Raw genomic sequence first — 27,778 nt, forward strand, 5'->3', positions numbered from 1 at the left:
CAGCTACTCCTCTGCCTGGTTCAACTATTCCTCTCCCTGGTCCAGACAGTTTTTTCTCTCTCTGCTCCTCTGTGTTCTTCTGTCTCCACATTGGTCAAACTCCATCCAGAGAGTCCACTTTTACTGTTTATGTCCATGTAATTGAAAGAACTTCAACACCTGGCTATGTCTCCGATTGAGATTAGAATCAGCTGTGGTTGGTCTATTTTACACAACTTAAAGTAAATCAGCTATTTCTCAATGTTTCAATGATCTGTTCGTTCAAAAGTTCTTACCAGCTGTTTCAATATAGCTTTTGAGCTGCTGTTATTCCAGAAGTAGAGGCTTTAAACATTAGGTCTTCATTTCTGGCACACTGTGTGCAAGCATTTGTGAATAGGATAAGAAAGATCCATATTTTTGGTATTGGGTAAGCTTGTATGTAAAGAAAATGTAAGCATTTTAGAAACGTGTTAATGACTACATATTCTGTGAAAACAACATGAATTGTGTTAATGGTATGGTCCACAACAGACGGATGTTGTGCTAATTGTGTTTAGAGTTTTGAAAATGTGACTACAGATTGGACAAAAGGATATTAGCGATGGTAAAAAACTGTAATATGTCTTGTCTGTATTATGTACTTTTCGAACAGTCTGGTATTAAATGGACATGGTCAAAGTGCAGAGGTTTGAGTTGACACTGGATTATATGACTTCCCGTCATTATCTGTGAAAAAGTCCCCTGTATAACTCAACCAGACGGCATTTTATAAGGGACAAGACGATCACTGTTGTCATTAATATCAACGTGCAATGAGTGATATCAAATGTCACATACTGGTCATTTAGTCAATTTCATTGACATCAAACAGGGAAATGACATGTCATTCGTACTTTAATAAATCACATCTTTACTTTACACCATTTAAACGTTCACATTCTCGTACAGTTAACACCTCTGGGGCAACTGTCTATCTCATTCTCTACAAACAACAGCCTCCCTGTCTTTTTCTGGACATGTTGTTCTGTACCTGTTGTCATCACCTCATCACAGAGCACACCTTCTAGTTTTGTCTCCTTTAACATGTTTCTCTCAATTCAATTAAATTCAAGGGCTTTATTGGCATGGGAAACATGTGTTAACATTGCCAAAGCAAGTGAGGTAGACAACATACAAAGTGAATATATAAAGTGAAAAACAACAAAAATTAACAGTAAACATTACACATACAGAAGTTTCAAAACAGTAAAGACATTACAAATGTCATATTATATATATACAGTGTTTTAACTATGTACAGATGGTTAAAGGACACAAGATAAAATAAATAAGCATAAATATGGGTTGTATTTACAATGGTGTTTGTTCTTCACTGGTTGCCCTTTTCTCGTGGCAACAGGTCACAAATCTTGCTGCTGTGAAGGCACACTGTGGAATTTCACCCAGTAGATATGGGAGTTTTTCAAAATTGGATTTGTTTTCGAATTCTTTGTGGATCTGTGTAATCTGAGGGAAATATGTCTCTCTAATATGGTCATACATTGGGCAGGAGGTTAGGAAGTGCAGCTCAACAGCTGTGCTGTTGTCCTGGGGCTCTGTAGGGTGTGTTTGTGTTTGTGAACAGAGCCCCAGGACCAGCTTGCTTAGGGGACTCTTCTCCAGGTTCATCTCTCTGTAGGTGATGGCTTTGTTATGGAAGGTTTGTGAATCGCTTCCTTTTAGGTGGTTGTAGAATTTAACGGCTCTTTTCTGGATTTTGATAATTAGTGGGTATCGGCCTAATTCTGCTCTGCATTATTTGGTGTTTTACGTTGTACACGGATGATATTTTTGCAGAATTCTGCGTGCAGAGTCTCAATTTGGTGTTTGTCCCATTTTGTGAAGTCTTGGTTGGTGAGTCGACCCCAGACCTCACAACCATAAAGGGCAATGGTCTCTATGACTGATTCAAGTATTTTTAGCCAAATCCTAATTGGTATGTTGAAATTTATGTTTCTTTTGATGGCATTGAATGCCCTTCTTGCCTTGTCTCTCAGATCGTTCACAGCTTTGTGGAAGTTACCTGTGGCGCTGATGTTTAGGCCAAGGTATGTATAGTTTTTTGTGTGCTCTAGGGCAACAGTGTCTAGATGGAATTTGTATTTGTGGTCCTGGTGACTGGACCTTTTTTTGGAACACCATTATTTTGGTCTTACTGAGATTTACTGTCAGGGCCCAGGTCTGACAGAATCTGTGCATAAAATCTAGGTGCTGCTGTAGGCCCTCCTTGGTTGGTGACAGAAGCACCAGATCATGAGCAAACAGCAGACATTTGACTTCGGATTCTCGCAGGGGGAGGCCGGGTGCTGCAGACTTTTCTAGTGCCCGCCCCAATTCGTTGATATATATGTTGAAGAGGGTGGGGCTTAAGCTGCATCCCTGTCTAACCCCACGACCCTGTGTGAAGAAATGTGTGTGTTTTTTGCCAATTTTAACCGCACACTTGTTGTTTGTGTACATGGATTTTATAATGTCGTATGTTTTACCCCCAACACCACTTTCCATCAGTTTGTATAGCAGACCCTCATGCCAGATTGAGTCGAAGGCTTTTTTGAAATCAACAAAGCATGAGAAGACTTTGCCTTTGTTTTGGTTTGTTTGGTTGTCAATTAGGGTGTGCAGGGTGAATACATGGTCTGTTGTACGGTAATTTGGTAAAAAGCCAATTTGACATTTGCTCAGTACATTGTTTTCATTGAGGAAATGTAAGAGTCTGCTGTTAATAATAATGCAGAGGATTTTCCCAAGGTTACTGTTGACACATATTCCACGGTAGTTATTGGGGTCAAATTTGTTTCCAAATTTGTGGATTGGGGTGATCAGTCCTTGGTTCCAAATATTGGGGAAGATGCCAGAGCTAAGTATGATGTTAAAGAGTTTTAGTATAGCCAATTGGAATTTGTTGTCTGTATATTTGATCATTTCATTGAGGATACCATAAACACCACAGGCCTTTTTGGGTTGGAGGGTTTTTATTTTGTCCTGTAACTCATTCAATGTAATTGGAGAATCCAGTGGGTTCTGGTAGTCTTTAATAGTTGATTCTAAGATCTGTATTTGATCATGTATATGTTTTTGCTCTTTATTCTTTGTTATAGAGCCAAAAAGATTGGAGAAGTGGTTTACCCATACATCTCCATTTTGGATAGATAATTCTTTGTGTTGTTGTTTGTTTAGTGTTTTCCAATTTTCCCAGAAGTGGTTAGAGTCTATGGATTCATTGCATTGAGCTGATTTCTGACATGCTGTTCCTTCTTTTTCCATAGTGTATTTCTGTATTGTTTTAGTGATTCACCATAGTGAAGGCGTAGACTCAGGTTTTCCGTGTCTCTATGTTTTTGGTTGGACAGGTTTCTCAATTTCTTTCTTAGATTTTTGCATTCTTCATCAAACCATTTGTCATTATTGTTAATTTTCTTCGGTTTTCTATTTGAGATTTTTAGATTTGATAGGGAAGCTGAGAGGTCAAATATACTGTTAAATTTTCTACTGCCAAGTTTACACCTTCACTATTACAGTGGAACGTTTTACCCAGGATATTGTCTAAAAGGGATTGAATTTGTTGTTGCCTAATTGTTTTTTGGTAGGTTTCCAAACTGCATTCCTTCCATCTATAGCATTTCTTAATGTTACTCAGTTCCTTTGGCTTTGATGCCTCATGATTGAGTATTGCTCTGTTTAAGTAGACTGTGATTTTGCTGTGGTCTGATAGGGGTGTCAGTGGGCTGACTGTGAACGCTCTGAGAGACTCTGGGTTGAGGTCAGTGATAAAGTAGTCTACAGTACTACTGCCAAGAGATGAGCTATAGGTGTACCTACCATAGGAGTCCCCTCGAAGCCTACCGTTGACTATGTACATACCCAGCGTGCGACAGAGCTGCAGGAGTTGTGACCCATTTTTGTTGGTTATGTTGTCATAGTTGTGCCTAGGGGGGCATACGTGGGAGGGAATGCTGCCACCTCCAGGAAGGTGTTTGTCCCCCTGTGTGCTGAGGGTGTCAGGTTCTTGTCCGGTTCTGGCATTTAGGTCGCCACCGACTAGTACATGTCCCTGGGCCTGGAAATGATTGATTTCGCCCTCCAGGATGGAGAAGCTGTCTTCATTAAAATATGGGGATTCTAGTGGGGGGATATAGGTAGCACACAGGAGGACATTTTTCTCTGTTAGGATAATTTCCTTTTGAATTTCTAGCCAAATGTAGAATGTTCCTGTTTTGATTAATTTAATGGAGTGAGTTAGGTCTGCTCTATACCAAATTAGCATACCCCCTGAGTCCCTTCCCTGTTTCACACCTGGTAGTTTGGTGGATGGGACTACCAGCTCTCTGTAACCTAGAGGGCAACCAGTGGGTACGTCTCCTCTATACCAGGTTTCTTGCAGGATGACAATGTCTGTATTACCGATTTCTTTGGTGAAGTCCGGGTTTCTGCTCTTTAGGCCATAGGCAGATGACCTCAGGCCTTGGATATTCCAGGATAATATAGTGAAGGCTTTTTGTTCCATAGAGTGTCCAATGTTGTTGATCGTGGTTTGGCCTCAGGCCAGTAAGTGTGAGCAGAGCCTGCTGAGCATCTGGTACATGCCATTGGCTTGGGCGAGTGTGAGAGTGGGGGTTGGGACTGTTTGCCCACTCACTACCTGGGCGTATGTGTGGTTTCCATGTTGAGGCCCTCTTTGCGGGGGTGGGGTGCATGGGGTGGGCAGGAGTGGCATAGGTCTGATCTGAGGGGGCCTAAATGGGGTGTGGGCATGGTTGACGTGGGGGGGGGTGTTGATTGGTTGGGATGGGGGTGTGGATGTGTCTGGGTGTACTGTGGTCTGGCTGTAATTCCTCTTGGCGTGGGTCCTCTATGTGTAGGTCCAGGGAGGGGTCCTGCAGATCTGGGAGAGTGTCTCGCTGTTCTGGGTGGGGTGTCTATTGATCTGTTGCTCCTGTGTGAAGTGTTGGGGATACGTTTGAGAGCGATGTCCTTTAGAGTCCTGGCAAAGGTGGGCACTGCTGCCTTGTAGAGGTGGACCTGGTCATAGAGGCTGTTCAAGTCCAGGGTGGAGTGGTGGGCCAGGAAAACATTTGGGTTTGAGGCACAGTCACGGCACAGCGTTTACCCGCTGTATTGTGGCAGGGTGGAAGTCTTTTCGTGGTAACAGGGTGGAGATAACCACGTGTGCGTTGGGGAAAGTAGAAGAAGCCTTTTCAATCACTCCCTTCATTGCTGTGGCCACCCTTTCCTGCTGTGCTCTCAGGTCGTTTGTGCCTGTGTGTATTATTATGTGGCTGGGTGAACCTAGTTGGTCCTCAGACAGAAGGTCGAGGGCACGCTGTGTGTGTGTGTGTGTGCGTGCGTGCGTGTGTGCGTGCGTGCGTGTGTGTGTGATTTAGCTCGGCCCCACAGTGTTGTTTCCCTCCGTATTCTATCCACCACACTATTGTAATTTTGGAGAACTGGATAGCGGGGAGGTGGGGACTAAGATCTACTAAGAGACAAAGGAATAAAAACAAACTCCCCCCAGAGACAAATGTGAATCTTTATCCATCCAGATCATCCTGATGGGATTATCTCCTCGGTAATCCCACAATCTAATCTGTCACTTTGATGGATTACCAACAGGCAGCCACTGGCAGATAACAAACGTACGCCTTGATGAGTCATGAGAAAAAATTCAAACTGGAAGCATCCCATTCCCCGACCAACTCACTCACTCACTCACTCACTCACTCACTCACTCACTCACTCACTCACTCACTCACTCACTCACCCCCCCCCCCCACCCCACACACACACACAAACATATGCATATGCAAATACACACTTATCCTAGCAGCTGTTTCACGCAGGGCTATCTTGATCTTCCAGGTAGGGGAGTCTGTCTTACCTCAGTCTATAACACTGCCAAGAGTCTCCTAGAGATTCTTAATCTACACTCTATCCTGTCTGCCATCTCTGTCTGTGTCTCTGTGTTTCTTTCTGTGCTGTGCTATAACTGGGGGGACCCAGCTTTGTCATTCCCATACGACCCAACGACTCCCTTGTATTCTGCATAAAACAGGAACTCTGGGATCTAAGGCAGACAAAATTATTAAACTTTTATAGCGCTATTCATTACATAAAGAATCTCAAAGCGCTTTATAGCAACACAAAAAAAGAAAATCATTATAAATGAGACAATGTCAAGAGAGGGTTGGAAAGTTCACGGCTTGGAGGGAAGTGGTCTATGGGGGAAAGCAAGCAAAGGTGGTCTCTGGAAATGGTCTCTAACATGGTAATAGTACTCAACCCTGAGGCATCTCTTTCCCCTTCCTGGCTGAGCAGTAGCAGCATTCAGAGCAGCCCCCAAACAAACACAGCGAAGGCAAGCTGTAACTCATCCCATCATACCAACCCATAGTGAAAACAACTGCCAGATTTACAAGGATCACTTTACATAGGGTCTCACACATGGTAACGATGATCCTAATGCTCCGACTGGCAACAGTTTCTTAGAAATATTCATATTCTTGCTGGGTCTGAGAGAAACAGATGTCAGGGAGGGACCCAGAGTGCTTCTGTGGACATCCTTCCTGGCCCCTATCTCTTTAATTAGGCAATTGGGACAGACCGGATAGTCCTAGCATACGATGTGGTACACAGGCCCGCATCTATCCATCTATATATCTATCCACCCACCTACCCATCTATACACATCAGCAGGACATGCATGTGTATTGTGTAGGTGCCGGTGTGTATGTATTTGTTCAAGAGTTAACATGTTTATTGAAACATCGGCGGCTGTGAGCCTTGTGTTGTGTGCCTGACCTCCCTGAAACCTGATAAGAACAAGGCTCATATGTTTTGTCACGTAACGCTGGTCCGCGGAGGGGGAGGATAGGGGGAGGCTTTTTGATGGCGGTGCCCAGCCGCCTCCCACTCCTAGAGGCCAGCCTTCCCGCTGGCCAAATCTGTCACCAATTTCCTCCTGCCCTCTTAAAGGAGGCCAGTGAAAGCTCTCCGAGCCAATAAAATAGGACGGGGAGAATGGAGGAGCAACACGCCATGCAGAGCCAAACAGAGGGAGCAGGCTGCATCGCCAGCCTATGAACAGTAGGGATGGCTGGGCCCTCGTCTCATTTCTCCCGACTCCCCTGCCTCTCCTTCTGCTTCAGTGCTGGTTTAGAGAAACAATTATTTTAGTTTGACGTTTATATATGAATGACTCCTGATGATGACTAAGATCTGTGATTATAGAAAACATTTGTGCCATCGGTGCACAATGGCATGTGTTAAGACTGAGTCAGAGATTTGAGCTGGTACATTCAGTTTGGTATTTAGCCATTTGGTCAAATTACTTTTGGCTTTGTACTTTGGAACACAGGGAACATCTCACTTGTAGAGCTGATATTTTACTGATACATTTGGAATCTGCAAGAGGAGATTCCAGCACCTTGAAATTGTAAATGGACATACAGTAGTGATTAGTACAAGTGGGTGAGAGAGAGAAAAAAGCAGGTTGAAAGGGGTTCCCACTAAAACACATCCATGCTGTTTCCCTTTATTTCTAACGGGGCAGGCTAATAATCTGCAGTATGTGCAAAACATGATCCTCTCCCCACCTTCTAATGTTTTAGTTCTAAGACAGTGCTCTGACACAGAGGTAGCAGTTATACTCGCAGTTTCATTCGCTCTGTGCCCAACTGTCTTCCCCACTACACTTTGTGAAAAATGTTAAATTCATACTATCAGCTGTTTCAAGCAGGGCCATCTTGATCTCGCAGGTGGAGGAGTCTCTTTTACCTCATGCTGCAACACTGCTTAATCTACACTCTCCTGTCTGCTATCTGTGCCTGTGTCTCTCTCTTTCTGTGCTGTGCTCTAACTGGGGGGAAATAGCTTTGTCATTCACAAATGAACCAATGAGTACCTTGTATTCTGTATAAAACAGGAACTCTGTGATGTAGGGCAGACATTGGGATGCATTTTTTTACTCGGAAATGAGTCCCTCATTGCTAATTTGTCTGCCTCAGCATAACGAGACATGGTGATAGTACTATGTCCTGAGGCATCTCTTTCTCTTTCCTGGCAGAGCAGCAGCATCCCCCTAACGCACAGCGTAGGCAAGATGTAATTCGACAAGATAAGTTGCCTGAGCCAGTTGTTGTACCCCCATGAGGAAATAAGGCGGGAACTATGGATCTGTCTCCGTACGTTCGTCACAGTCGACACCACTGGCGAATGAGGCGTCTTTCAATGGAGATGGAGATCCGACATTTACAAAATGACACTGATTGGCCCAAGAGGGGCGCTGAAAACTTTGAACAAGCACATCTCCAGTCCCGTTTGAGCTACATTCATGAAATGTTGTGCATATATGCAGCCCTCGATGAAAAACGTGTTTCCCATAAGGACCTATAAGCATTGCACATTAACAATTTATTTGGAATAATATGTTTTCTTCCTTTGGGTTATTGTCTTCCTGGAAGATCCATTTGCGGCCAACTTGAAGCCTCCTGGCAGAGGCAACAAGATTCTGGGCTAAAATATCCTGGTACTGGGTGAAGCTCATGATGCCATTGACCTTATCAAGGGCCTCATGACTAGTGGAAGCAAAATAGCCCCATAACATCAAAGATCCACCACCATATTTTACAGTAGATATGGGGTTCTTTTCTGCTCATACATTCTCATTTGGACACCAAACCCACCGCTGGTGTGCGTGGCCAAAGAGCTCTATATGTTCATGTCATCCAACAAATGCAAACACCTTGAGATTGCTCAACAGCATTTGCACTTGGATGGGACCTGGTGCTTTAGTCAAATGACATGAACATAGAGCTCATGACCAGAAAATAACCCCATACCTACATTAACATCTTTATCGGGGGTGTTAATCATTTTGGACCCCACTGTGTACTCATCTCCTCGTGAGAAACAAGCATCCCATAAGGACCTATAAGCTCTGACCATAAAATGTTCCACAATTTAGACCTGTTGTCTCCCATGACTGTGGGTGGAATATACACTACCGTTCAAAAGTTTGGGGTCACTAGGAAATGTCCATGTTTTTGAAAGAAAAGCACATTTTGTGATCATTAAAATAACATCAAATTGATCAGAACTACAGTGTAGACATTGTTAATGTCGTAAATGACTATTGTAGCCCATTATGAGCAACCATCGCTCCTGTGTTCCAATGGCACGTTGTGTTAGCTAATCCAAGTTTATCATTTTAAAAGGTAAATTGATCATTAGAAAATAATTTTTCAATTTATTTGCACAGCTGAAAACTGGTCTTTAGACTAGTTGAGTATCTGGAGCATCAGCATTTGTGGGTTCAATTACAGGCTCAAAATGGCCAGAAACAAAGCATTTTCTTCTGAAACTTGTCAGTCTTTTCTTGTTCTGAGAAATGAAGGCTATACCATGTGTGAAATTGCCAAGAAACTGAAGATTTTGTACAATGCTGTGTAATACTCCCTTCACTGAACAGCACACACTGGCTCTAACCAGAAAATAAAGAGCAGTGGAGTCCCCAGTCCACAACTGAGCAAGAGGACAAGTACATTAGTGTAACGGCTGATAGTGGAAGAAGGTGAGGACCAAAGCGCAGCGTGGTACATGTTCATCTTGTTTATTTAACTGAACACTGAAAATGAACATAGAATGCCCACCCTAGTCACACCCTGGCCTAACCAAAATACAGAATAAAAACCTCTCTATGGCCAGGACGTGACAATTATAGTGTCTGGTTTGAGAAACAGAAGTCCTCAGCTGGCAGCTTGATTAAATATTACCCGCAAAACACCAGTCTCAACATCAACAGTGAAGAGGCGACTCCGGGATGCTGGCCTTCTAGGCAGAGTTGCAAAGAAAAAGCCATATCTCAGACTGGCCAATAAAAAGAAAAGATTGAGATGGGCAAAAGAACACAGAGACTGGACAGAGGAACTTTTCCTAGAAGGTCAGCATCCCGGAGTCGCCTCTTCACTGTTGACGTTGAGACTGGGTGTTTTGCCGTATCAGGCGGTGATACAGTCCGATAGGATGCTCTCGATTGTGCATCTGTAAAAGCTTGTGAGTGTTTTTGGTGACAAGCCAAATTTCTTCAACCTCCTCCTCTTGTTGCAAACTTGATGATTGAGTTGGAGGCGTGCATGGCCACGCAGTCATGGGTGGACAGGGAGTACAGGAGAGGGCTGTGAACGCACCCTTGTGGGGCCCCAATGTTGAGGATCAGCGGGGTGGAGATGTTGTTTCCTACCCTCATCACCTGGGGGCGGCCCGTTAGAAAGTCCAGGACCCAGTTGCACAGGGCGGGGTGGGTCTCGAGCTTAATGACGAGTTTGGAGGGTACTATGGTGTTAAATGCTGAGCTGTAATCGATGAACAGCATTCTTACATAGGTATTCCTCTTGTCCAGATGGGTTAGGGCACTGTCTATTGGAGCAGTAAGCAAATTGGAGTTGGTCTAGGGTGTCTGGTAGGGTGAATGTGATATGATCCTTGACTAGTCTCTCAAAGCACTTCATGATGACGGAAGTGAGTGCTACGGGGCGATAGTTGTTTAGCTCAGTTACCTTGGCTTTCTTGGAAACAGGAACAACTAGACTAAAGTCTAAAGGCCAGTTTTACTGCTACTTTAATCAGAACAACAGTTTTCAGCTGTGCTAACATAATTGCAAAAGGGTTTTCTAATGATCAATTTGCCTTTTAAAATGATAAACTTGGATTAGCTAACACAACGTGACCATTGGAACACAGGAGTGATGGTTGCTGATAATGTGCCTCTGTACGCCTATGTAGATATTTCATTTTTTGAAATCAGCCGTTTCCAACTACGATAGTCATTTACAACATTAACAATGTCTACAGTATATTTCTGATCATTGAGGTTATTTTAGTGGACAAAAGAAATGCTTTTCTTTCAAAAACAAGGACATTTCTAAATGACCCCAAACTTTTGAACGGTAGTGTATATGTTTTTATAAAATGCTGCAAATCTTCCTTCCTACATGATTTGATGACATTACATAACTGCAAAGTCTTTTTTCACGAAACTTTGCACAATGGTGTCTTAAATGTGGCTATGGCGTGCTTGGCCCCAGAATTGTTACTTGCAGCTGTATTATTTGATAACTGATATTCAGATTTAGACCAAATAAGTTTAACACCATTTCGCAACATCTCTGATGACATATTCCTTCCTGTGAAATAAACACATTTCCCCACATGCCACTAAGGATTTTTTTTTTTGCTTTTCTCCTGTAACGCACCTCCCCATCAAGCAGTGGGGTCCGTTCTCTGACATCCTGTCCATTGTGAGCTATCAAGTTTTGATTTCCAGCGAGGGGAAAAAAATACTCCATTGTTTTAATTCTTCTCTCTTATTAATTCATACAACATAAGTTGTAATAATTGTCACTAATTGCCCCGAGGGGGGGGGTCACTGCATCATTTACGGACAACATGTTTACTGTTGCCTTGCTTCTTTGTGCACTTTCTTTCACAGTTGAGCAATTTAAAAAAAGAAACTTTCGTTTGTCTTTGGCCCATCTACCGAAGGGCCCAGAGGGCCTAATTTTCAACCCGAGTTCACATATACAACACGTGAAAAGCATTGGGCCAGTAAGCATTTTATTTCATGTCAAGTCTATGGACCTGAGTGACAAGCAGCCCTCTCTAGAGGCCATGATTGACCTGGGAAAATAGACTCTATGGCTATTTCTATAACCCCTGCCTCTGGGGCTCTGGTGAGAAAGACCTTTTCCTACCTTAACAAAGTGCTTTTTCTTGTTTAAGAGTATATGTGCCACAGTGGAATGGGATGAGGACATGTGCCTGCACTGGTGTTGTTGTAGTACAGCAGAACAGATATCTACTGTATGAAGCAAATAAAAACAGTACAGTTGTGTGTGGTTAAAAAAAAGGTTGTTTGCTGTGTTCGATTGCAATCATCTATTGGTCGTTTAAACCCGGGTAGTCAAGTCTTTAGGACATGGCTTCATTCCTTACTACATATGCCACTGGACTGTAATGAAGAACATTTCACAGTAGTTCCCCCTTTCTATTACAAATGCATGCAGTGAATGACCAGATACACTACATACATCATTCAAGTCCATGATCATGGTAATCACATGAAAAGCAAAGTCTATATGACCTCTGGTTCTGCCAAGTTCTTTTAAATCAAAAGAAAGCTTAACATGACTCCTAACCCTTGAGCTCTCTCTTACGGGGGACCTAGCCCAGGGAAAGGAAACTTAAAAGCCGTGAACTAGCTATGTATTCCAGGGTCAAAGCTCATCATATCTGTTCCTCACTATTTTAGTCTGTAAACTCATAGGAGTGCAGGATTCACTCGGCTGCCTTCTAAAGAGGAAATAACCCCCAAAACATCCAGCCTGAGCAGGAGGAGACTTGCCACAGAGAAAATGAGTACATAAACCAACAGCTGGACATGATTTGAATGAAATCAGCACTCTAGCGACAACAGCAATTCCTCCTTAAACAACCATTACCAACTGAGCAACCACGATATAAACTATGGTGAATCATAAGCCAAATGCTCTCAAGGGTTGCTGGGATATCAAGGAATGCAGGTTTGTGATTGGACCAAGAAGATTATAGCCCATTGTCAGCTATAAGCTTTGCGGACCGGAAGATGCCCTAGAAAGCAGTTAGTCAGCCCCCTCCTGCTGTGCTGGTATACGGAACAAATGGTGAGATCAAATTGAACATTTTGTAACCACACTGAAGTGGTTGACTCATCTTGTCAGTAGCCCACTGTGCTGTAAGTGGGTTAAAATGTTCTACAGGTGGAAAGGGCAAATTATCATTTACAACACGATTCAGCTAAAAAACATAGTCAAAGACCTTCCCGGAAAAACAAATACCTTGCTTTTGTACTCTCCTGCTCTGAGATGAGATTTTTCTTTGCTTCTCTCTGCATGCTGATGCTAGCAACACTGGCAGCAGATGGCTCGTATTCCTTCTCAACAAAACCTAGTCATATATAAGTTTCTACCACTATTTATGCAACCGGTGTTAAAACCCAACACTTAAAAGTGTTCAAATTCAACTGTTACTGCATACCTCGTAAAATGTGTGAATTGCTGGCATACACAGCTCCAACAAAAGAACCACTGTAGTCAGATATAGTGAAGGCCCCAAAAAAGAGTAATATAGTTAACCTTTTCCCTACTTGATTTAAAGATTTGTAAGCAAAAGCTACAGCCTAAAGGGTTGCACACTTTCTGAATATCAGTAAAGGTCACGAGAACTACTTTCAATTAAGTGCATCGGGCCCTTTGTGTCTGCAAGGTGACACTGTTTTAATACTGTAGCACTGCTTTGCCACTGTCCTCAGTCTTTGAAAAACCCTGCAATTGATTCCCATACTGTTTTCAATTGTTCCTATACCACAAGGTTTGATTTTGTAAATGCGCAGCACCAACCTTCCCAATGCTTGGATCTGGATGAGCCAAACCACAAAGCAGTGGGCGTCTGTCGACAGGGTGCTCCCCTGTGCGAGTGGACTTATTCATTTGCATGTGTATGTCCCTCAGGGAACAGATGGTGGGGAGAAGAGAGCAGGCAGTGTGCAGCCGTCTGCCCAGTGGCAAGGGGGTCCTCAACAACCTTAGATGACTCACATGTTCGCCTGTTAACAATACTGCTAGCTAGCAGCTGTCTGGTTGCCAATGGCAATCAAAATCAATCTGTGTCATTGGTTTTGGGAAGGGAGATAATTTGTTTATTATATGACTCATAGTCCTGTAAGTGATGCATATACTATAACTGTCCGACTCATTCAAATGAAGGTTGATGTTTTTTCAGGGAATGGAAGGAAGGCAAAAAGGTCACAGGTCAAATGTGGGGTTAAAAAGTATTTCAGAGAAAAATGTCAATGTACAGCCAGTTTTGTTATAAGGGAATCTAATGAACCTGTTTACAATCAGTGGTACAGGCATTGGAATAGCTTGATGTGAGAAAATTCACAGAAAATGTGTTTTCAGCTCACATTGTACAGTAGGTGTAACAAGTGCTCGGGAGACCAAGTATACAGTATTATCTCACACTAACTTTCCTTCCCTCCAACCAGATCACCTCCATTACACTCAATAATGATCTGGTCGATGTAAACAACCACTTATGCATTGTTAAATACAAGCTACAAATAAGATAACAAGCCTATACATAATTCAAGCTCTCTCCCACTCTCTTATCCTCCCAAAACAACCCATGATACATATTTTAACTGGCAGAAGGCACGTATGGCCCATAGTAGGCCCGCTTACTTGCCTGTCTGTAAAGGCTAGAATCAATGCGGGTCCTACTGGCACCCCAGGACCCACAACAATAATAGGACTCCATTAACGTGTGATGGAGGGTAGAGGGAAAGGTACTAAGCATCCTATCCCATAAAAAGTGCTCCATTAACTGTGTCTGACTCAATAGAGCTACATGAGGTGTTTGTTGGAGATGGAAGAAAAGTGGTTAGGTAAATGCCCTGTTGTCTTGAGGACTGAGATATAAAGGTATGACTCTGTATGACTGGTAGATTCTGCTGTGAATGACAAAGCTGAGCTGGGCCCTATCCGAACGATTTCGATGGAGTACAGTTGCTTCAGTAGGCATTCACTTGTGATGACTTAGTCATCCAGCATCAACAGGATGCTCGTGGACAACAAAAAGCAAACTGAAGAGATGAAGCATGCAACACCCACTCTATAATACAATCATCAGTCCTGGAATTTTAAAGCAAATGTGTGCTGAAAGAGCACATGGTGGTGCTGGTGGGATTTTGGTTGTACCGCAGAATGTTTCTATTGGCAGGACGTAGCCTCAAGATTAGAGAATAGGGCCAGTAACCTGAGGGTAGTCACCCACCTCAAATACCAAAGCCGACGGAAAAAATCTGGTGAATGTGAGGGTTGCTTGCAATCAGTATCGGAGGTGCTACAGCCGTTGTGCCCTTGAGCAAGGTACTTACAGTAGAAGCTTTCTTTTTTACAGTCAAATCTATATATTTTTTTTAAAATTATATGTTATAGGAAGGGTTCAGACACCTTTTTTTGTAATTTCACTTGTTTATGAGAAACCCAAATAGCAAAGCAATTCCTCATCCTCGTTGTGTAGTACGGGGGCCCTGAAAAAAACATGAACAAACGCTCCAAAAAAATCCAAATATGTCCTTTTAGGAAAGTAAACTCTCTGTATAGTGATGCAGATGTTTAGATGTTGTACACATGAAATTGTGTCATTCTGAACATTATCCGCAACATTATATTCCCTTTTATGCAACTCGAGCTGTTTAGCTTATCCAGCTGTTCCATTCTCTGTGTAGCTTGCTACTACACATAACTGGCAAAATCAAAGAAACACCAACAGCCGCCAGAACAACTTCAAAACGCCTTGACATAGATTCTGCAGACTCTGGAAATTCCTGTGTTGTAGTTGCTTTCAATACACGTTGTACCCCTAATTTACTCAAGTGTTTCCTTTATTTTAGCTGTTACCTGTCGAATGGATCTTTTGAGTCGCAGTAAAAGGGAGTATAACATTGGGGATAAATTTCGGAATGAAACAATTTCACAACATCTAATGTTCTGCTTCCCTATACTGAGAGCTGTTATTGGAGCCTTTGAACATAATTTGCTATTTGAGGTAAGTTTCTCAAAAACGCAGCTTCCGGTTGAGCATTGTAGAAAGAAGTCGCACGATGTCTCGTCTCTGACAACTTTTGCAAATAATCCACAATTTTGTCTAAATTCATACTTCTCATGACCTCAAAAGTCATTTTAATTACCCAGTAATAAAGTGTATCTAAGTTAGCATGAGCAAACCATTAACAGTCTTTGGAAAATCAACGGAAAAAACTTCACATTCCACAAAATCAACTTCAGCTTCATCACAATTCCAGTGGATCAGAAGTTTACATACACTAAGTTGACAGTGCCTTGAAATAGCTTGGAAAATTCCAGAAAAGGATGTCATGAATTTAGAAGCTTCTGGTAGGCTAATTGACATCAATTGAGTCAATTGGAGGTGTACCTGTGGATATATGTCACTTTCTGGTCATAGTTCTGTTATTTTATTCTTTGTTTTAGTATGGTCAGGGCGTGAATTGGGCTGGGCAGTCTGTTTGTTTTTCTATGTTGGTTTTGTGTCCGGCCTAGTATGGTTCTCAATCAGAGGCAGGTGTCGTGTCGTTAGTTGTCTCTGATTGAGAATCATACTTAGGTAGCCTGGTTTCAATTTTGGTTTGTGGGTGTTTGTTTACATGTGAGTGTTTGGGCCACACGGTACTGTTTAGGTTTTGTATATTTCCTGTTTAGTGTTTGTCATTTACCTTACGGGACTATTCATTTGTTGCTTATTGTTTTTGTTCAGTGTTCATTTTGCTTCATTAATTTATGGACACTTACCACGCTGCGTTTTGGTCCTCCGATCCTTATTGCTACTCCTCCTCAGAAGAGGAGGATGAGATCCCTTACAATATATTTCAAGGCCTACCTTGAAATCAGCCAAGAACAGAAAAATGTGGTAGACCTCCACAAGTCTGGTTCATCCTTGGGAGCAATTTCCAAATGCCTGAGGTACCACGTTCATCTGTGCAAACAACATTACACAAGTATAAACACCATGGGACCATGCAGCCATCATACCGCTCAGAAAGGAGATTAATATACTTTGGTGCGAAAAGTGCAAATCAATCCCAGAACAACAGCAAAGGACCATGTGAAGGTGCTGGAGGAAACAGGTACAAAAGTATCTATATCCACAGTAAAACAAGTCCTATATCGACGTAACCTGAAAGGCCGCTCAGCAAGGAAAAAGTCACTGCTCCAAAACCACCATAAACAAACAGACTACGGTTTGCAACTGCACATGGGGATTAAGATCATACTTTTTGGAGAAATGTCCTCTGGTCTGATGAAACAAAAATGGAACTGTTTGCCTGTAATGACCATTGTTATGTTTGGAGGGAAAAGGGGGAGGCTTGCAAGCTGAAGAACACCATCCAACCTGTGAAGCATGAGAGTGGCAGCATCATGTTGTGGGGGTGCTTTGCTGCAGGAGGGACTGGTGCACTTCACAAAGTAGATGATATCATGAGGAAAGAAAATGATGTGGATATATTGAAGAAACTTCTCAAGACATGAGTCAGGAAGTTATAGCTTGGTTGCAAATGGGTCTTCCAAATGGACAATACCCCCAAGCATACTTCCAAAGTTGTGGCAAAATGGCTCAATGCCCTGACCACAATCCCATAGAACATTTGTGGTCAGAACTGTAAAAGAAAGGAGGCCTAGAAACCTGACTCAGTTTTACACCAGCTCTGTCAGGAGGAATGGGCCAAAATTTGCCCAATTTATTGTGGGAAGCTTGTGGAAGGCTACCCGAAACGTTTTAGGCAAGTTAAACAATTTAAAGCCAATTCTACCAAATACTAATTAAGTGTATGTAAACTTCTGACTCACTGGGAATGTGATGAAAGAAATAAAAGCTGAAAGAAATTATTCGCTCTACTATTATTCTGCATTTCACATTCTTAAAATAAAGCAGTGATCCTAACTGACCTAAGGCAGGGAATTTTTACTAGGATTAAATGTCAGGAATTGTGAAAAACTGAGTTTAAATATATTTGGCTAAGGTGTATGTAAAACTTCCGACTTCAACTGTATGTCCAATTAAAGAAATACATATACTTAAAAAAAAAGTTTCTCAAAACCATTACATTTACATACAAAATAGAGATGTGGTTGTAAAAATGAAAACTTCCTCTTTAACTAACTCCCACAATGCTTTAGGGATGCTGCTCTTTGTCTGACCCTGTGCTGCCTCCAGACTGTCATGTGTGTGTTTCTGTTTGAGGGATACTGAGAATTTCTCTGCAAATAGATAGTAAAGATATTTTCAGCAGTGCTTGTATCCTTAGAAGAAGAATGGAAGAATATATATTTTACTATCCATTACAGAGGCTCAGTATTCTCAGAGTTAAGCAGTTACCTTTCCATACACCAATAACAATACTACATACAGTACATACCTCATTGAGAATCTCTTGACACTGGGTGTAGTTGCCTTTCACCGCCCAGGACCCGTTGGAAAGGCATTCTCTGTACACATTGTCTGTGGAAATAAAGGATTGGAAAACCATGTTATGAAAGTTAGCAAACATGCACCATTTCTCCTTTCATACAAGCGACTAAAATGAACCGAAACCTTAAACTCAGATTCTGCAAAAACCACGCAGGGTGGCTGTAATTTATGCAGCTTAGAGTCCTGATAGACCCAGATAGAGAACACACGGTCCGGTCTTGACAATGTTGCACGCCATACCCATTTCCAAATAAGTATTTGAAGTCTTGACAGTGCAGACGCTTTTTTTATGCTCTACATAATAAAAACAATACAACAAAGTGGAGCAAAGAAACCTCCCAAAGCTGAGAGGTGTCTTTGTTTGATTTCAGGTACACATGCTACATGCACACAGTGGAGGTATGTGACACAATAAGTAAGCAAGAAACAAACAGAGAAGCAAAGCCACAGACTTCCACTGTGTTCCCAAGGTTGTGACGGAGTGTCGGAGACAGCAAAAGACAGATCAACAGCAGTCAGGCCTAGAGAGCTGCCCTGCGGTACACCACACTTTACATGTTTGACATTAGAGAAGCTTCCATTAAGCTAACCTAAAATACAGACTGTCAGCTTTCGCTCCACTAACACCTAATGAACCATCCTAATATTACCTGACAAATTGCAAGAAATGAAGCATCATGTCGTTACCCCAAGACAGGTCTAATCGGTTGTTCTTAAGTTGATGGACATAGAGTAGGTGGCATGCCATGCTCTCAATATGTTACATTATGTTACATCATATGAATCCTACAGACAAAATACAAAACATATCAAACGTAAGCATGACCTAAGGCCATAAGATTTTGTATACTTCCTGCTATGCTCTCAACATGATCTGTACAAACACGAAGTAATGGGATTGAAAAAAACAACATTTTGATAGACTTGGTAAATCATTACAAAAAGTATGGAAAATAAAAATGAAATCCAAAACTATAATTAAACGAGAGAAGTGTGATGACATGATATATCAGTAATGACACTCTTGATGTGGTATACACATAACAAATTTTAAAAAGTAATATTTGACCATATCAGATATCAAAATGTCAAAAGACAATTGTTTTTGTTGTTGCAGGGGTTCTGTATTACAGTACATAGTTACAACCTTGTTTGTCTACATGTACAGATACACAGTATACTGTTTGAGATCAATATTTGCAGTTAAACAACATTGTTGGTAAGTCATTGACATTCCGTTCATATCATGGTCTCTCCTTGGCATTGTTGATTGATTTATTGACCATTATGTGTAATCTTTATTTAACTAGGCAAGGCAGTAGGCTGCATTGATTGACCTGTTCTGATCAGTGGGAGTTAGGAGGGTAATACAAACATTAATTAACACATGCTCATGCATTTATTGATCATTGACAACATTTTAACTTGCATAGTCTGTATCACCAAATACTAATACCCGTTGGACCAACCTATGCTTCTGTCCTACAGCTTAATTCTTTGTGGCTAGCATTACACCATGACTGTCTGCCAAGCGCACCACGACAGATGGTTGACAGTATTCATTATGTAATTAAGAATACACACGGTTCAGTCTTTGAACTGGGCTGGAGGTTGGGTTGTACTGAACATATGGCATGCTATGAATACGACATACAGTACATACTGTATGTGATAGAGAATGAGACAGTACAAGCACACACAAACACAAACACACATACTGCAGAAAGCAAGGGATGGATGGTCTTCTGAAACAAACCGCTGACAATACATTTCTGCCCAACTGCTCTGGCCCTCCATGTGAATGATATCACTCTCCCACTTGATTTGCCCCTATTGTGGGGTTCTGCTGTAGGGGGAATTGAGGAAGGCCTCAAATCAATACCTTTAAGGCTGAGTAGCTATTATCAGTGTGATTCAATCATTCCACTGCAGCTGAGAGTGGCTGGCCCTGCACCGAGCAAGGACCTCTTCCTCACTCTACACTGAACTTTGAGTTATAGTACACTTTCTCTGAAGGTGTAAGAATGCCATACCGCTGTCCATGGAAATAAGCTTTCTTGGAAAGATTGAGGCAAGAACATTGAACTTAGAGGAGATTACATTTAGTCATGGATGAAAATATCCACAAAAAATGATACTGTTTTCATGTTTTTGACTTTGAAAATCAATCACAGTGACCTTTTTCTAAGCCGCCCATCCCAAGGGTTTCTCTTCCTTTTAGCTTTGTTTGAAGATGAGGTTGCTAGGAATTAATGGTGCATCATGGGGAATAAGTGTGGCCCCTGTGTCTGGATCCCATCAAGCTATGATGTCCAGAATCAAGTCAATGTGACCTTGAACTCAGGCTAACTCACTCACAGCAACGCCCCTTGCGGCTAAGGATTTACACCCATCAGTCCCTGTATTGATCAAAACCCACTAATATCATAAATAAAAACTCCCAATAGAATGCTGGAGTTTGGTGGAGCGGTATCACTGCAGAGATCGGGAACCCAGGTCCGGAACTTCCTTCCTCAAGATAGAGTCTGGAATTTCTACACTTCATATCCTCCCTCATCTGTCTCCACCTCTCCTTCGAACTGTCTGAATAAGTATAAATATATATCAAATATAAAAAAGGAGAATGGAATTCCATGAGTAAAAGTAGAACTCCAGCTGAGAGCTAGACTTAAATTGGAAAGGAAGAGAAGGAAAGATTTAAAGTCTGGATCTGCATTCTGCATTTTCCGACAGAGTCAATATGTACCCTGAAGAAGAGGTTCCCATGTACGCCCTCCTGACTATAATTTAAACAATCCAAAGGCCAGTGCAAAATCCAGACGTCCAGGAAACCACCCGTGATTTTCAGTACATAGCAGTTCCAAAGATCAATCATGCTTAAACTCCAATTATAAACACATACAGTTCACACATGACCATTTATTGACTTCGGGGTGCCTGTCTCCTTCTCATTCAGTGTGATATCATTCTCACTTTCCCTCTCTCTGCCCACCCGACTGCCACAGAGACCCCCATGGGTATTGGATACTCACTGTCAGCCTTCCACGCTACAATTCATCTAAATCTAGCTGAATCCCATGGAAGCCCCCGCCAGAAGCTTAGCATTCTCTCTCGCCCCCTCAAACGAGATGGGTATGTTGTGTTCCTCTCTGATGTACAGCCGTCGGAAGTCTTCGCTAGTCATAAGTGGGCTTAATCGACGAGCTGCCAAGTTATGTAGTCAGCATGGCAACGCAGAACACTGGCAACGAATACTGTCTACCATTATTTGAGGAATTATCTTTGTACAGTGGAGAATATATCTGGTGAATATGAATGGGGTTCAATCTTCACCTTCTGAAGAGCTCTAAGAATTCTAACAAGCAAGTGGGAAGCCCAGTTATATAGTTATCTGATCTGAACACCTACAGTCAGTAAACCCAGCCACAAAGGAGATGGATGTGAAGAATGATCAGGAGTCGGGGCCCAATTAAACGGTTTAATTCCAGACTACATCTAGGGGTGTGACACACTAATATCAGGGATGAAACATCTGAAGTTGTATGAAACGATAATACCAATGTAACCTATCTGGGAAGACAGCTACAGTTCTGAAAATATGATACAGCACCATGTATGAAGGAAACTTTCAGCAAACGTTCTGCCAAAGTTGTCCAGCTTCAGGCTGGCTTGTACCCTTCCATCATCCACGCTTGGGTGACTAATACACTGAGCCAAGAGAGAAGCAATTGCTGGGTAGTCAAGGACTTTGGCCATCAGTTGTCTCAGCTCTTCCCTCCAACTGTCTGTCTCCTAGCAGGTATAAGCTCCATTGAACACAGACGGTAATGTGACGAGTATAGTTCCAGTCAATCACTCTAGCTTGGAACAGAGGGACTAGGGAAGCACCCAAAACAGCTTCTGTTAACTTCTTTGGGCTGGGGGAAGTATTCAGTAGCTTCAAGGTGCCCAGAGTAAACTGTCTGCTACTCAGGCCCAGTTGCAAATATATGCATATATACTACTACTAATGCATATACTACTACTAATATATGCATATTATTAGTAGATTTGGATAGAAAACACTCTGTTGGAATGATGTCTGTGAGTATAACAGAACTCACATGGCAGGCAAAAACCTGAGAAACAATCCAACCAGGAAGTGGGAAATCTGAGGTTTGTAGGTTTGCAACTCATTGCCTATCGAAGATTCAGTGGGATATTGGTCATATTGCACATCTTAAGGCTTCCACTAGATGTTAACAGTCTTTAGAACCTTGTTTGATGCTTTTACTGTGAAGTGTGGGCGAATGAGAGGGGAATGAGTCAGATGTCTGCCAGAGAGCCACGAGCTGGTGACACGCGTTCACGTTAGCTTGAGTTCCATTGCATTTCTGAAGACAAAGGAATTCTCCGGTTGGAACATTATTGAAGATTTATGTTATATACATTGTTTGACATGTTTCTACGGACTCTAACATAACTTTTTGACTTTTCGTCTGCTCCTAGTGATCGCGCGTCATAAATTTGGAAGTCTGGGCTAAACATGTGAACAAAAAGGAGGTATTTGAACATAAATGATGGACATTATCGAACAAAACAAACATTTATTATGGAACTGGAATTCCTGTGAGTGCATTCTGATGAAGATCATCAAAGGTGAGTGAATATTTCTAATGCTATTTCTGACTTCTGTTGACTACACAACATGGCGGATATCTGTTTGGGTTGTTTTGGTCTCTGAGCACCGTACTCAGATTATAGCATGGTGTGCTTTTTCCGTAAAGTTAAAAAAAATCTGACACGGTTGCATTAAAGCCTGAGCAGATTGGGGGCAGACAGTGTTTCTGGACAGAATGTAGAGGTGGAATGCAACCGAGCACTGACAGGAGAGTTGGGCTGAGTTGTTGAGGGGTGGGGGTGGTGGTGTACAAGGCTGGAGAACTCACTCTACTGACTGTCAATATAACAAGTAGGGAAATACAGAGAGAGAGGGGGCCATATGGAGTGTGTGTGGGTGTGAGAGAGATAGACAGACAGCCAGTATAGGCATCACTGTAGGCCAAATGGACATGCTGATGGGCAAGTTATAGAAGAGACCTGCGAGACTGGGAGGAAGAGCGAGAGTCCAGGAGATAACCTCTTTCCACCTCTTACTTTCCAATTTATGTCCATCACTCTACTGGAGTTCTCCTTGTCTCGTTAGATTTTTAACTTCTTGACTTGAATCCTTCCTGGACTATTTCTGTCCTTTTCCTCCTAATCTCTTTTCTCCCTGCTTACAGGTTGCGCTGATATTGATCACACGTACACAACTCAATGACTGTTGTAAATGTTCCTGTCATCATTTCCCCTCATTTCCTTTTTCTCCCTCTCCATCCCACTCTTTTCTGCCTCTAATGCTACCTATAGTTGGTAGTTGTATTGATTAGTCATATAAAATCCAAGGGCTTCCTTAATTGCTCCTGTCAAACTGTGAAAGAGCTCTCAGTGATCACACGCAAATGCACATGCACTCGTAGACACACACACTCATGCATATGCACACACACTAACTCACACACACATGCAACACACTCCTGACAAAGTGGTGGGCGGAAGGCAGAACCATGGATCGATTAGTTAGTTAGAATATGGCGATGTGAATTGGCAGGAGAATGATTCTAAGTAACTTAACATGAGTCATCATTCAGCTAATTAATTAGATTTGCGATGACACTGATGGGTAATCAAGACATTTATGAACTTGTAATTACATTGATCATGAACATCAATAAGCGTTCATGACCGTCAATAAATATTGAGTGTGTGATTACATTTTTTGTGGAGCTGGTGGTGGATCTTCTTACGTTTCTGCAACAAAGATTGAGATTGAGGTTTTTCCAGGATTGCCATGGCTCATTTAAAGATAAACCACGACTAAGCCTTTTTTAATCGCACAACTCAATGATCAACTTTTAGTACTTTCGAGGTCTGACTAACTTTGCTCTTGGAGTGAAATGTCCATTTAACAGATGTTTGATAATGTGTGGCTGACATTACAAAAAAGGACCAGACCATTGCATGTGTCCAGATAGTGGGGCAAAAAAGTATTTAGTCAGCCACCAATTGTGCAAGTTCTCCCACTTAAAATGATGAGAGAGGCCTGTTATTTTCATCATAGGTACACTTCAGCTATGACAGACAAAATGAGAAAAAAAATCCAGAAAATCACATAATAGGATTTATTATTTGCAAATTATGGTGGAAAATAAGTATTTAGTCACCTACAAACAAGCAAGATATCTGACTCTCACAGACCTGTAACTTCTTCTTTAAGAGGCTCCTCTGTCCTCCACTCATTACCTGTATTAATGGCACCTGTTTGAACTTGTTGTCAGTATAAAATACACCTGTCCACAACCTCAAACAGTCACCCTCCAAACTCCACTATGGCCAAGACCAAAGAGTTGTCAAAGGACACCAGAAACAAAATTGTAGACCTGCACCAGGCTGGGAAGACTGCATCTGCAATAAGTAAGCAGCTTGGTTTGATGAAATCAACTGTGTGAGCAATTATTAGGAAATGGAAGACATTCAAGACCACTGATAATCTCCCTCGATCTGGGGCTCCACGCAAGATCTCACCCCGTGGGGTCAAAATGATCACAAGAACAGTGAGCAAAAATCCCAGAACCACATGGGGGGACCTAGTGAATGACCAGCAGAGAGCTGGGACCAAAGTAACAAAGCCTACCATCAGTAAGACACTACGCCGCCGGGGACTCAAATCCTGCAGTGCCAGACGTGTCCCCCTGCTTAAGCTAATACATGTCCAGGCCCGTCTGAAGTTTGCTAGAGAGCATTTGGATGATCCAGAAGAAGATGTGGGAGAATGTCATATGGTCAGATGAAACCAATGATCCAGAAGAAGATGTGGGAGAATGTCATATGGTCAGATGAAACCAAAATAGAACTTTGTCATAGAACTCATCTATAACTCGTCGTGTTTGGAGGACAAATAATGCTGAGTTGCATCCAAAGAACACCATACCTACTGTGAAGCATGGGGGTGGAAACATCATGCTTTGGGGCTGTTTTTCTGCAAAGGGACCAGGACGACTGATCTGTGTAAAGTAAAGAATGAATGGGGCCATGTATCGTGAGATATTGAGTGAAAACCTCCTTCCATCAGCAAGGGCATTGAAGATGAAACATGGCTGGGTCTTTCAGCATGACAATTATCCCAAACACACCACCCAGGCAATGAAGGAGTGGCTTCGTAAGAAGCATTTCAACGTCCTGGAGTGGCCTAGCCAGTCTCCAGATCTCAACCCCAGAGAAAATCTTTGTGGGAAGTTGAAAGTCCGTGTTGTCCAGCAACAGCCCCAAAACATCATTGCTCTAGAGGAGATCTGCATGGAGGAATGGGCCAAAATACCAGCAACAGTGTGAAAACCTTGTGAAGATGTACAGAAAACGTTTGACCTCTGTCATTGCCAACAAAGGGTATATAACAAAGTATTGAGATAAAATTTTGTTATTGACCAAATACTTATTTTCCACCACAATTTGCAAATAAATTCATTAAAAATCCTACAATATGATTTTCTGGATTTGTTTTCTTCTCATTTTGTCTGTCATATTTGAAGTGTACCTATGGTGAAAATCACAGGCCTCTCTCATCTTTTTAAGTGGGAGAACTTGCACAATTGGTGGCTGACTAAATACTTTTCCCCCACTGTATATACCTTTGCTAATCTAATACATCACCTAAAGTGTGGTATGGGACCATTTAAAATCCAGGAGAAGCAGTTCCCAGCAGTTCATCATCGTTCTGTTCTTGTCAGCATATTTCATAAATTCAAATCTGTGTCGGGGGGGGGGGATTTTCACAGAGAACTTCCGAACGGGGAACAGACTGGGATAATTGCTCCATTTTTAGAGTTTAAAGTCCCTTCCTTCAAATCAATTGTTATCAAATCTGCTCTGATCGTCTGACTATACTGCTGCATGAGCTAAATGGCGTTTGCGCTGGCTTCAGACCAACGTTGATTCACTCGGGAGATAGTTCATTGTTCTAAAAATCCACTGGACAATTATATCACAAATCGTATGGAGAAAATATATACAGTACCAGTCAAAAGTTTGGACACACCTACTAATTCAAGGGTTTCCTTTATTTAGACTATTTTCTACATTGTAGAATAATAGTGAATATATCAACGCTTTGAAATAACACATATGGAATCATATAGTAACAAGAAAAGGGTTCAACAAATAAAAATATATTTTATATTCTTCAAAGTAGCCACCCTTTTCCTTGATAACAGCTTTGCACGCTCTTGGCAGTCTCTCAACTAGCTTCACATGGAATGCTTTTCCAGCAGTCTTAAAGGAGTTCCCACATATGCTGAGCACTTGTTGCCTGCTTTTCCTTCACTCTGTGGTCCAACTCATCCCAAACCATCTCAATTGGTTTGAGGTCGGCTGATTGTGAAGGGCAAGTCATCTGATGCATCACTCTCCTTCTTGGTAAAATAGGCCTTACACAGCCTGGATGTGTGTGGGTCATTGTCCTGTTGAAAAACAAATGATAATCCCACTAAGCGCAAACCAGATGGGATGACATTTCGCTGTAGAATGCTGTGGTAGACATGCTGGTTGCTGGTTAAGTGTGCCTTGAATTCTAAATAAACCACAGACAGTGTCACCGGCAAAGCACCTCCTCCTACATACTTCACAATGGAAACCACACATGCAGAGATAATCCATTCCCCTGCTCTGCGTCTCACAAAGACACGGCGGTTGGAACCAAATCTCAAACTTGGACTCAGACCAAAGGACAGATTTTCACCAGTCTAATGTCCATTTATTTTGTTTATGGCCCAAGCAAGTCTTTTATTCTTATTGGAGTAATTGTTTATTAGCAGCAATTAGACCATGAAGGCCTGATTCACGTAGTCTCCTCTGAACAGTTGATGTTGAGATGTTTCTGTTACTTGAACTCTGTGAGGCATTTATTTGGGCTGCAATTTATGAGGCTGGTAACTCTAATGAACTTATCCTCTGCAGCAGAGGTAACTCTGGGTCTTCCTTTCCTGTGGCGGTCCTCATGAAAGCTAGTTTAATAGCGCTTGATGGTTTTTGCGACTGCACTTGAAGAAACTTTCGAAGTTCTTGAAATGTTCCGCATTGACTGAACTTCATGTCTTAAAGTAATAATGGACTGTCACTTCTCTGCTTATTTTGAGCTGGCATTGCCATAATATGGACTTGGTCTTTTACCAAATAGGGTAAACCTTCTGTATACCACCACTAACTTGTCACAACACAACTGATTGGCTCAAGTGCACTAAGGGCAAAGGGAGGCTATTTTGAAGAATCTAAAATCTAAAATATATTTTGATTTGTTTAACACTTTTTGGTTAATACATGATTCCATATGTGTTATTTCATAGTTTTGATGTATTTACTATTATTCTACAATGTAGAAAATAGTACAAAAATTAAGAAAAACCCTGGAATGAGTAGGTGTGAACAAACTTTTAACTGGTACTGTATATATATATAGATTTTTTTCTATGATAATTTCGATATATTATGAAGAAAATGTTGCATACATTGAGCTGTCATGAAACCAGCAATCTCATTATCATCATCATCATTGATGTAAAATTCCCAATACCTTCAGAGGCAGGAAAATATGACAGTGCTATAG

At 41.8% G+C, this 27,778-nt stretch overlaps 1 protein-coding gene across 1 annotated transcript in view; it reads right to left on the reverse strand.

Annotated features, from left to right (window-relative positions):
* crhr1 (corticotropin releasing hormone receptor 1) overlaps window positions 1-27,778 on the reverse strand; it is a 183,688-nt gene that overhangs the window by 76,937 nt on the left and 78,973 nt on the right. Inside the window, exon 5 of the mRNA XM_046306321.1 lies at window positions 18,047-18,129. Within this exon, the coding sequence (XP_046162277.1) occupies window positions 18,047-18,129 (83 nt within the window). The remainder of the gene's footprint in view (window positions 1-18,046; window positions 18,130-27,778) is intronic.

This window comes from Oncorhynchus gorbuscha, linkage group LG16 (assembly GCF_021184085.1).
Source record: "Oncorhynchus gorbuscha isolate QuinsamMale2020 ecotype Even-year linkage group LG16, OgorEven_v1.0, whole genome shotgun sequence".
Lineage (NCBI taxonomy): Eukaryota > Metazoa > Chordata > Actinopteri > Salmoniformes > Salmonidae > Oncorhynchus > Oncorhynchus gorbuscha.